This window comes from Kryptolebias marmoratus, linkage group LG11 (assembly GCF_001649575.2).
Source record: "Kryptolebias marmoratus isolate JLee-2015 linkage group LG11, ASM164957v2, whole genome shotgun sequence".
NCBI classification, from domain to species: domain Eukaryota; kingdom Metazoa; phylum Chordata; class Actinopteri; order Cyprinodontiformes; family Rivulidae; genus Kryptolebias; species Kryptolebias marmoratus.
Window position 1 is genome coordinate 23,841,916 of NC_051440.1, and position 11,609 is coordinate 23,853,524.

The 11,609-nt window shown below is 40.5% G+C and overlaps 1 protein-coding gene across 4 annotated transcripts in view; it reads right to left on the bottom strand.

Annotated features, from left to right (window-relative positions):
- Positions 1 to 1,798: 1,798 nt before the first annotated feature.
- spire2 (spire-type actin nucleation factor 2) overlaps positions 1,799 to 11,609 on the bottom strand; it is a 28,327-nt gene continuing 18,516 nt past the window's right edge. For 3 of the 4 annotated variants that reach the window (XM_017434189.3, XM_037978030.1, XM_037978029.1), the window contains exons 9-15: positions 11,008 to 11,230; positions 8,316 to 8,437; positions 7,760 to 7,897; positions 7,613 to 7,680; positions 7,018 to 7,045; positions 6,019 to 6,116; positions 1,799 to 2,913 (exon numbers count right to left, since the gene is read on the bottom strand). In XM_017434189.3, coding sequence (XP_017289678.1) covers positions 2,586 to 2,913; positions 6,019 to 6,116; positions 7,018 to 7,045; positions 7,613 to 7,680; positions 7,760 to 7,897; positions 8,316 to 8,437; positions 11,008 to 11,230 — 1,005 coding nt within the window. In that variant the 3' untranslated portion in view covers positions 1,799 to 2,585. The remainder of the gene's footprint in view (positions 2,914 to 6,018; positions 6,117 to 7,017; positions 7,046 to 7,612; positions 7,681 to 7,759; positions 7,898 to 8,315; positions 8,438 to 11,007; positions 11,231 to 11,609) is intronic. The other variant, XM_017434190.3, reaches the window with a different exon arrangement.

Genomic DNA, 11,609 nt, shown 5'->3' on the forward strand with positions numbered 1-11,609 from the left:
AACAAGTAATAATAATAATTCCTGTATTGAGCTGCAGTAACGTGCAAATTTCCCCGTTGTGGGATCAATAAAGTTTTATCTTATCTTATCTTAAAAAACACAATCACATTGATTTTTATTTACATTTATGTTTATATAAAGGTGTAAATCAGTTCATCATTCTGCCTGTTAAATCAATTCGATCAATTAAGTCAAACTTAGGTAGCAGCACAAATAACTTTTTTTGGGGGGCAGGGGGTTAAAACCTGCAGGGTGACGTCATTTTTACACCTGGGCCCTAAAACCTCAGTTGTTTGACAGAAAATTATCATTTCTATGCTCATATTGCGAAAGGGTAACCACCTTTTTTCCTGTTTCGGTTTCCATGAGGCACCTTGACTGCAGCCAGATTACTGTCCGGGAACTCAGACGGAGCCAATCAACACGCAGGGCTCATTAATTATTCATGAGGGGGCGGGGCCTTCCTTCATGCATCATGGATCCAAAGCCTTCTTAAGGCTGTGGTCACTCTATTAATGGACCCTGCTGCTTGCAGTGGACTTTCACCTTCCCATCAGTCAGTTCCGCCTTGAAGCTTCGCAGCAAATTAACAAACCTGTGAAAAGATTATAGCTTGAAACTTTTTTTTTTTTTTTTTTTTTCTGTGGTTTGAGCTTTGAGGACTCACACAGTGAGGTTAGACGTGTTGCTTTAAATACTCCCAGAATTCAGGAAAAATAGACTTTCTGCTGGATGTCAAGTTTTAGGAGAGAGTAAAGCCTGTTTCTCCAAAGAGTTTAACAAATAAGACCATTATCATCGACCCACGACCCTTTATAGTTTCCTTTTTTTAATTGTTTTATAAACAGTCTGATTCTTAAACATCTCATGCCACCACAGTCTTTAAATAATTCTGCTTTTATTGAAATAGTTTTTTTTAGTCTGAGTTAGATTGAATTCATAGATATAGATGCAGTTTATAGAGAGATCTGTTGAATTGTTTTTTTTTTTTTTTTTTTTGCTATAATACTTATTTTTTTACATTACTAAAATGGAGCAAAATGGAGATGAAAACAGCCAAATCCACAGATCCACAGAATGCAGCTGAAACTAACAGGATTCAGATTTCGGCTAATGTTCCACTGATTTTAGTTTAACTGGGCTTTTTATAATTTTTTGCTTCTAGGTAGCATTTGGCTACTTTAAACTAGCTTTTTGTTTTTGATTTTAGCTAGCTTTTACAATTTTTAGCTTCAAGCTACTATTTCACTACTTTTAGCTATCGCTCTGCTTCTTTTAGCTTTAACAGCTCAGTTTCAGTTTCTTCAGTGGTCAATCAGCTCTCAGAAAATGTGATTTCTTCAATCTTTTCTTGTAAAATCAATCAGTAACTTTAAGAAACCAATGCTTTTAATTTTATTAATGTGTTTGTGCTCATTAAATTGCATTAAACATCCATCACTGTGGGTGTCACTGTGGATTAAAATAGTTTTATATCACACAGTTCTTTATGAGTTGAACAAACGTAATTAATAAAACAAAACTATTTTTTTTCCTGTCAGAAAACCTCATTAGTCATCTCCATTTTTGTTTCTTATTAGTGTTGTGTATGCTATACTAAATGGTTCTCACATTTGTAGTTGACTAAAATAGTTTTCTATGATCTTCATGGTGTTTTTTTAAAAGCAGAACCCTTATTACCATGTTTTTAAGTTTATTTTCACAGATGTTGACAGAAGAGGTCCTTTTTTGTTCCAGAAGGCTGTGTTTTGTGGCCTGAACACAATAAAAACAGTAAAACTCGCAGATGCAGCGCCGCTCGTGTTTGTCGTTAGATTTTATTGCAGCTGAGGTTAGCTTGGTGTTTATAAAACCAGAACACATTGCGGGCGTCCGTGGGGAGTGATGGAGGCGGGAGTTTCATCTGCTCGCCTCTCGCCGCCGCCGTCGTCAAGCTTTGTCGGTTAAAGGTGCAGCTTCGCCCCCTACATTCACAGTGTCGCCGCCATTACGCCTCCGCCCGCAAGACCGGGGACTTACTAAGCTTTGGGAAGAGGCCTTGTTATTTAGCAGCAGCTATTTGTTTCTAATTCCCTTTTTCGGATGAATAAAAACCAACATTGGTTTGCTGTGTACAAGCTTTTACAATTTAGTTTCTGTAACTTACATTCATGTCCAGAACAACCAGAGCTCTAATGCTAAACGTAATGTCCGAGTTCACCTCCACCCTCGTCCCCTTCACTTCCTGCGCTCTCATGCTCTGCCTTTTCTTCCGTTCGACCCCACCCGGCAGCTGGGAGTGTTGTGGTGCAGCAGAGACAGCAGACGCAGAAAGCTTCATACTTTAACCTCTCTGAGTGAACAGATCTCTGTGAGAGATAATGCAGCTGTGCAAAGCAGACATGGAGATTCTTTGTATAAAAAGGTTCTAAACAGCTTCAGAAACTGTGTTTAGATCTAAACATGACATAATAAATGATACATTTAATGCTTCAACCCAGCAAAATTAACTTTAAAGCACTTTACTGGATTATATATGTCATTCCGCTGTCTGAAACTCGTCTAAACGTGTGGTCAGTGCAGGACAAAGTGTTCGTCTGATCCACTCAGCGGCTCGCGCTGCTGATCGTCTCCGTGCGGTGGAGCTGCGGGGAAGGGGTCGGCGGTGATGCGTGGAGCTGTTTGTGTTGGGACGGGTGGCGGGGGAAAGCCTCGACGTTGGACTGACGCAGCAGCTGCGGCCTCTGGGCGCCGGCGGCTCTGGCCTCCTTCTTCGGCGTGTTGTTGAGGATGTCCAGGCTCCGGCGGCTGGAGGAAATCACGTCGGCCACAAACTTGGTGCACTCAGCGCAGATGTCGCGCAGCGTGCAGCCATTGGCGTACAGGTGCGGGAACTCCTCCTCCACTGAGCGGCGGGACAACGTTCGCAGGGATCTGCAGACAAACACGGAGGATGGAAACGATTTTACATCTTCTGTAAAGCAGCAAGCGCCTCAAGGATTAAAGTTTAGTTTTCTTTTAGCTGAAGTTTGCAAAGAAGCCATAATTAGAAACTGTATAGATTTCTGTTATTATTATTATTTACAATCTTGCTGCAAAAAAAATTGTTTAATAGGCTGAAGCGTCTTTTCTCATTCTTTTCATAATAAACCATGATAAACCAACAGATGACATGTTTAGAAGTGTTATTCTTATTTTGTTGAACTACTTACCCTCTTTTATTTACTTTAAATCCGCCTCCTTGGGATGATTTATTATCAGACTCCGTCATGTTGAAACCTCGGCCAGTGTTTAAGATGTTTTGACATCTTTCACCAAAGCTCAGATTTGTTCTGACATGTTTTTAGATTTTGACTTTTGATGTCTTGTCTGATTTATTATCAGTTGAATAAAAAGCAAATAACTCTCTTTTGTTAATTAATATTTTAAAGTGCTTCAGCTTCATCAAAAGGAGGATTATAATTAAAGCATTGTTTGAAGGAATGCTGCCTTTCATGCCAGAGATTTCAATTAAACTCTTACACTGTGAAGGGATGGAGTTACAACCGTTTTGGTCAAACTTTTAAATGTATTTAAGGATAATATTGTGCAATCTCTGAGATGTGTTGAGGATGACTCTCAGCTACTACCACACCAAGTTTTAGATCAATATCTGTAGAATCGTCAGAGTTTCAGCCATTTTTGTGTTTGCTGAAGTGGATTCGCTGTGGATGGAGTCTATTACAAAAAGGTGTACATGTTTATTACTTTCTGAGAGTTTTATTAAAACCCCAAAACTAAAAAACATTCTGTTATGAGTTTATTTTATGTGAGAAAAACATACAGTTACTTTATCTCATGAGATTATATCTATATTTGGTGTTTAAAAAAAAGCTCACTGTGCATTTTTTCTGTAAATCAGCCAAACATCTGGTAAAAAAGCCGACATCTAATCTTTCTAAGCTTATTTAAAGAGACTAACATATAAACCCGACATGATGCAGCAAAGGTGGGGCATCGCGGCCGCTAACATGGGGATTAAGGTCAGTTCGTGTGATTAAAATAACACTTAACATTTGCTGTTATAAAACATATTTATGTCTGTCTAGTTGCACCGTGGGGTCTCGACGGCAGGTGTTAGCAGGTAAACATGACACCAGCTCAGCACGCACGCTCTGTTTCCCTCCAAATGGCTGTCAGCCGTCTTCACGGAGCGGCGAGGAGCGAGGATAGTCACGACAGCTGGGTAATTATTACATAATGGCTGCTTAGAGGCTCCGAGGAGGCGCTGCTGTGATTATATAACAAAAGGAGGAGGGAGTGGCGGAGGTGGGGGGAGGGTGGTGATCGGATTGAGGAGGAGAAGGTTAACAATCATCGAGGGAGGGGGGGACACGACTTAAATAGTTCAACTTCTTAACTTCAGTTTGTTGACTGTGGAGGAAAAGAGGCCCGCTGGAGTCATAAAAAGCTTCGCTGGTTTTTAGATCTCTTATTGACAAAAGTTAATAAATACTGTTTTATTAGCGTTGGGAAATGGTCTCAAAAGAAGAGGAGGATAAAAAAGGCTCTTTGTATTGTTACATGATAACTATCAGCAGATGTTCTTCATGCTGATCCTAACAAAACATCTCAGCAACAAAACATCTTCTGAGTCCAAAATATACGTTATAAACAGCAAGAGTAAAACTGAAATCATTCCAACGAATTAGTTAAGTTTAATTTATTTATATGGCACCAATTCTTTAAAAAAAACTAATTTCAGGGAACTTCACACACAAAAACCAGATCAAGCTCAAATTCAACAAGTGACCCAAATCAGTTCAGTTTGTTAAATACATGTAATCAGATTCAGGAGATGATGTAATCTGCCGTCCTGAGCGAAGCGCGGCGAGGCGGGCGACAGTGGGGAGGAATGACTCCGCTCCAGCAGAACCAGAACAGACGGCTCAAAGAGGTGTTTACTCCTGATAACTCTGTGTTAAACTGACGTGAAATAATAAAAATAAAGTTGTGATTTGTTTTGTAAAAGCTCTTTGAGTGTTCAACGAAGAGTCGTTTTAACTTGAAGGTTCCACCTAAACGTGGACAGATCTTATCAGGTTCATTTAATTTCATTTAAATTTTAGATTTTAAAACTCTTTTTTAATAATGCATTTTTTAAGAAGGGAAGTCAAGAATGAATTCAATGTTTAAACATTTGCTTCAGTGCCAAAAAAGTACGTATGGTTTATTTACAGCTGGTATAAATGTCAGTGATTTTGTCTTTTTTATCACCTGGAATAACTGTCAGAAAACTCAGACCTGTCAGTATATTTCTGTAAACATCACTGTTGCCTGTTTTATATTTTTCACTTTTGTTATTCGATTCTGAAACACTTTAAGTTGCTCGAACTCTAATGAAGTCTGAATTATTGATCTGCAGCATTTAGTACAGCTTTAATATTAACTAAAGGTTGAAGCTCTGGACTCTTTTGTTTTTTTTAGAGATTTAAAAGCAACCAGACTAAAAACATCTTTCTTGTACCGTATTTTCTGCACTGAGAGGCACATAAAGCAAAACCAAACAGCCCCTTGTCTTCTAGGAGAATACTGCACCGACATAGGCATCTAGTATAAACGCCTTCAACGCGCGCCGTGCACGGAGATGTGCACGGAGCCGTGCACGGAGCCCTGCACGGAGCTGTGCACTGAGCCCTGCACGGAGCTGTGCACGGAGCTGTGCACGGAGCTGTGCACGGAGCCCTGCACGGAGCCGTGCACGGAGCCCTGCACGGAGCTGTGCACGGAGCTGTGCACGGAGCCCTGCACGGAGCCCTGCACGGAGCTGTGCACGGAGCTGTGCACGGAGCTGTGCACGGAGCCCTGCACGACTATAACTGAGCCTTAATGCTGCAAGCGGTGCAGCTTTGTAGTTTACCAAAGTCGTACTAAAACATCATGACTTCTTACTTATATAAGGCGCACTGTCGTTTTTTGGGAAAACTGAAGGCTCCTTATAGTCCGAAAAATACGGTAAACATACTCCGACCCTCTGCTGGCTGAGACACAAAGACTCACTTGTAGACTTGGCTTTTGTGTCCGTGGCTTTTTGGCGTGCTGTGGAAGCCCACAGTGTACACAGGAATATGGGCCATCTTCTTGGAGGGGATCTTCATCTGGAGGAGAGGAAGAAGAGGGACGGCGTGAGGAAATCAGTCAAACTGCGTCGAGGCACAGCAAGACGACAACGCTCACAAATACAGACAGAGGACGACTAATCCACTCAGACACACAAATATAAGAAGTTTTACATAAATGACACGTCCACAGAGCAAACACACAGGAATAAACTGAAAACACAGCAATGCACACATCACAAAAAGAAGCTCACAAAATCCAAACCTACAGAGAACAGAACCACACATCCAACATGGGCCGGGACCGAGGCAACAAATCAAAACCAGCAAAACAACAGAAGAAGAAGTGACGTCAACAGAGGACGTGATATTACGATCACAAGAGGTCAAAGAAATATTTATATGACTTTCATTCATTTTGTGCAGAAAAAAGCTCAAATTTAAACATTAGATGCAGAAGATTAATGGCTTCATTTATACAAGACACCACAAATTCTGTAAAAAGAAATAAAAATAAAGGTAAATTAAAAGTGTAGAGTATTAAACAGTTTTTTTTAAAAAAAGATAAATTTGTGTGATACAACCCTTTGAAATTATAAGGTTCTTTAAAAGTTGCGATTCCTGGTTTCCACACTTTTAGTTGACAAATTGGCACAATTTCAAATAAATTTTAAGTATTTAACTAATCCATCATTTATCAAAACCAAAGGAACGTTTGATGGATTCCTCGCTAATATCTTATTAATCACAAATCATTTCTTTCAGTGTCATATATTTGTAGCCAATAACTGAGAGCTGCATCATTTATTTGTAAATAAACTAAAACACAGACATTGAATCGGTTTCTGCTAGGTCAAATACTGCACCTTTAACAAGACAGATTCATGAAAAACCAAAGATCTTAAATCATCAGTGAACCAAGTGAAAGGTGTGAAGTTACCTTGGCACTGCAGGAGCCACAGACTGACCTGCAGGAGGAACAGGAACAAATAAAAGAGTGAAAAGGAAACATTTACTATTCGTTTTAAATGTCACTACTTCAGTGTTTCTGCTCCATCCTAACTTCTGCCTGAAGGGATGGTTAAACTTCATTTCAAGATTCAATTTATACGAATTATATTTTTTATTCTACTTCCTGTAGTTTTCAGAAGTTAATTAACTAAACTCTCTTAACAACAAACCCTTTAAGAACCACTTGTGTTATTACGGTATATCTGTGCAACACAAAACTAAAAGAAATAATTAATTTTTGCCTTATTATTGTGGAAAATGTAAAATAAAATAAATGAAAAGAGTGAATTGAAGCTGAGTTTAAAATGACAATCTTAAAATCTTAAAAAGAAAAACTTTCATGACGTAAAACCAATTTTCCTGAATGTATCTGAACCCATGAAGTGTAAAACAAACATGAACGGAGAGGAGTGACACCAAAGTCTTCTGTAACACAGAACATGAAGTAACTTTTAGAGTTGAATTAAAGGTAATAAAATATTCCAAAAGCCCCCAGGCGGTCCAGTGAAAGTCGTCTCTGATACCTTTTACACAGCAGGCATGTAGACGGCCACGAGAAGAGAGGAAATTTGACTCTGCAGCAGCAGCAAACCTGAGAAAACAAGAGTTCCTGAGTGGATTTACTGTAAACACGGCAGAGACGACGGCAGACAGCAAACTCATGCCACTACCTTTCCTTTCTTCAGGCTGTTGTAGAGCTCTTTGCTCTGAAGGAACTTCTCCATCTCCGCTTTGACCAGCACCCGACGCACGTTGATGACCTCATCAACCGTTAAGGCGAGACTCTCCACGGGATGGCTGAACTCCTCCTGAGGGCAGAAGGACAGATAAATCAGCCGGCCGGCCCGATTGTTCTCTTTCGCTTACAGAGAAAAACTGAACTTTGTGGCGAGACTTAAAACCCTGAACATCAATTCAACAAAACTAAGGGCTTTCTCAAAAACAAAAAGCTTGTATTTTATATCAAACTGTATAAGTTTTTACTACTTTCTCAGCATATGGAGTTTATCTAGAAGTCTTGAAGTCAAAAGTTTAATATTATTAAGGGATATTTAGAGTAAAATGACCTTTTTATCTCATTATTTCAAGGAATCTTTCTGTATTTTATCACATCAATCTGTTGAGGACCTAATTTACTTGAGAAAGGTTAGAATGGGGAGTTAAATTTGAAGAACATACAGTAATAATGGGGGTAAAGGGGTTGACGCTGCAGGGACTTTATCTCACCATCCACTGGTCTCCAGTTCTGGAGTCTGACGTTGACTCGGGTCCCTCTGTGGCCTCATCGACTGAACTCAGAGACAGGCGGGCGGGAGACGGCGGCACCCAGCCGTGAACTGGAAAGGAGGCTGGAAAAATGGAAACGAATTAAAAGTCAGTAAATGGAAATAATGAATCAAATGAGGCCATATCAAATGAGTGAATGAGAAAAAGGCTGAAATCTCGGCCTAACAGGTCCATGAATTACACATCAGGCTCTTTCATTCAGCCCTGTCTCAGATCTCAGCCCCTCAGAGCGTTTGTCGATTGCCTCTAATGCAGTCATGTATTATTAATCTGATTTCAGGACAGAGATTCAGCTTGTGCTGCTACATCTGTAACTTAGATCACACTGAGAGGTCTGCTGTAACTCTGCAGACCACACACAGCTGAAACCGGGCGCCTCTTCAGGCCTGCAAATGGAAGGTGTCAACTTGGCTCTAATGGAAAGTAAACAGACTGAGAGGGAGGCTGGAATGGGCCAGTAAACATCATCTGTACATATAATTTGGATCAGCTGCTCCTGACAGCTGGGGCTTACGTGCTTACATCCTCACGCAGACATGGCCTAGGCACAGGAGCCCCCTGTGGGCAGAGATGGGTGCTACATGATGAGCCTTTATCCTGCTAATAACTCGGCTTTAACGCCTGTGTCATGCTGCGTCGTGGATTGCATTGCAGGCAGGGAGTAAGGATAGTTTTTCCAGCTATTGTCTCCGCACACAGACAGTAAGGATTTGAATGCATGAAGGATTTTATAGGACACACACTTATGTGTCTACTCTCCATCAGAGTCAGACTTTATCAGAACATCTTTATATCAAATTAGAATCCATCAGAAGCCTCTGAACAGCTTTGTGGCTGATGAGAATCCCTGTAAACCTGCTGTGCAGCGGTGCTGTATCACAGGAGACAGACGCAGCTCGTATTTCACCGAGGTAACGGTAACTTAATAAGATTTCTGCCTGAAGCAGAGACTGAAAGTAGTGGCGACATAATGTCTCCAAAATCCCTACATCGTTTTACTGCTAGAGGGTAAAAAAACGAAAATAAAACGTTGTTCTTTAGTTGAAATTCAAGACTTTGAGGGAAAAGAAGCTGAAATTTCAAAAATGTTGTTTAAACTTTTGATTAAGGCACCATCAGGCATTGTGGGGTTTTCAATTAGGGATCAAATTCAAACCACACAAGTTTTTAAAAAAGTTATATTATGAAGATTATACCACGGAACGTTGAGCCCAAATGTTCAGTAATGTGCTGATGTTTTTTTTAATCTAAAAACATGTTTAAAAAAATAAAATTAAACACTTTCAGCCAATTTATGCACATTTACTTACTTCAAAACACCTTAAAACTTTATGTATTCCCAGAATAATTCTTAAAAGGCTCCCATGAGCAGTTTTGTGGACATTTATCTGCTTTCTGTTCAGGTTTTTCATGCTGTATGTTCATGATTATAACAAAGCTCACAATCTGGCCACAAGGAGGAAGGTCGACTTTCATTTTAAGGATCAGAAGTTTGGAGTGAACACCATCACACCACCCCACACGGCTCTCCGGATGGGTAACACGTGGAAGGATGTAGGAAGGAAAACGTAAACAAATCTGTTTTGTTTTGAACATTCTGGCTGAAGACGATGATTCGGACCATCATGAAGGGACGCGGAAAAGCTGAGGCTCATAACTTTTACTCCAACGGCCAAATGTTTCTTCACTTCTTTGACTGAAAACTGACTGACCAACAATGTTTTCTGTTAATGTCCTGCCATGAGAATTTGCTGTCAAGGAGCAATAAATGACTCAGGAGTGGAGAAAAACAGAATCTGATTGTTTCTGTTTGTTATTTTTACTTGGCTCAGACCTGGGGCTTTTTATTTTGTCACTATCAATATGACTGCTGCCTTAATTAAAGCAATAACAGCTACAAATTAAAAAGGTTTCCAATTATCACTGTTGTTGTTTTGTAGTGATTTCTTTGTATTTGCATTAGCTCTGTTGTTCCCTCATAATGACTGAGACACACTTTAAACTCTGTATATAGACAGAACAAAAAGCAGGTGAATGAGAAGCATGCTGCACTCTGCAGAACCTGGACAGGTTCAGTGTGGATCTTTATTTAATCCTGATAAAATCAGAACATTTTATCAGTGCAGCCGTGTTTTTGCTTTGCCTCTGCAGGCTTCAGTATCACTCTGCTCCTCGACGTCTGATGCTTTGTCTCCCTCTAGAAGAGGGGAATTAAAACTGCAGCGAGTGTGAATACCCAGCAGCTCAATCATCTTCCTTTCAGACGAACTGAAAGACTACACCACTTCAACGAGCTGCAGATGGGTTTGGTAAGGATTTAATAACTGCATATGTACAAATGACGATAATTGGTTATGGTATATTTTTAGTCTTGTTCATGTTTGTCCAGAAGAGCCCCCTTCAGTTATTTAAAGAAGTCTAAAACAGAGATGACTGATCTCCTTTCCTAATAGTCCAACATTTATGAAACATTTCCAGGATGTACAGGAGACATGAGTTCTTCAGATGATTTCAGGCATTAGATGGTTTGTTAATGCTGAAAAAAATAATTTAAATGACAAAGAAATGCACGTTTTGCAGGTCCTCCTCTGTATGTTAAATGAAGGGGACCGTAAAAGATAATTAGTGAAACCTCTGTGATACGGAGGAGGCCCGGTTCCGGTCAGCGTCCTGGACCTGGGTCTCACGTCCCGCAGCCTGATCGTCTCACCCAGCTGGGCTGACTGCGACAGAGAAGGAAGCGTCTCCCCTCGAAGTAAGGCGAGGTCCTGCTCTGAGAAGGACCGATCTCTCTTCAGAGGTGTGGGGGAGCTCTCTGCTCTCCTCAGATCTCTGTGGTCCGGGGACTCTTCCTCCTGTTGTTTTAAGGGTCAACGTCAGAAGGGCAGAAAAGAGGGAGAAATGTCAACGTGACACAGATCGGGCCATAAGGCAGTTTGTTTTTTTTCAGTTTTTGGTGAAAATGCATCACATTTTAGTTTAAGACACAACCACAAATTAATTAACAAAAAGAAGGATCTGATTCAATCAGCAACAATCTGAATTTAAAGAGATAAAAATTTATTATGAGTCTATTTCAGCTTCTTAGTTTCTTGTGCCGAGTCTACAGAGGTCCAGGAGGACGCCTCTCACCCAGATCCTGTTCCTGAGTCTGAGGAGGTCCAGGAGGACGCCTCTCACCCAGATCCTGTTCCTGAGTCTGAGGAGGTCCAGGAGGACGCCTCTCACCCAGAT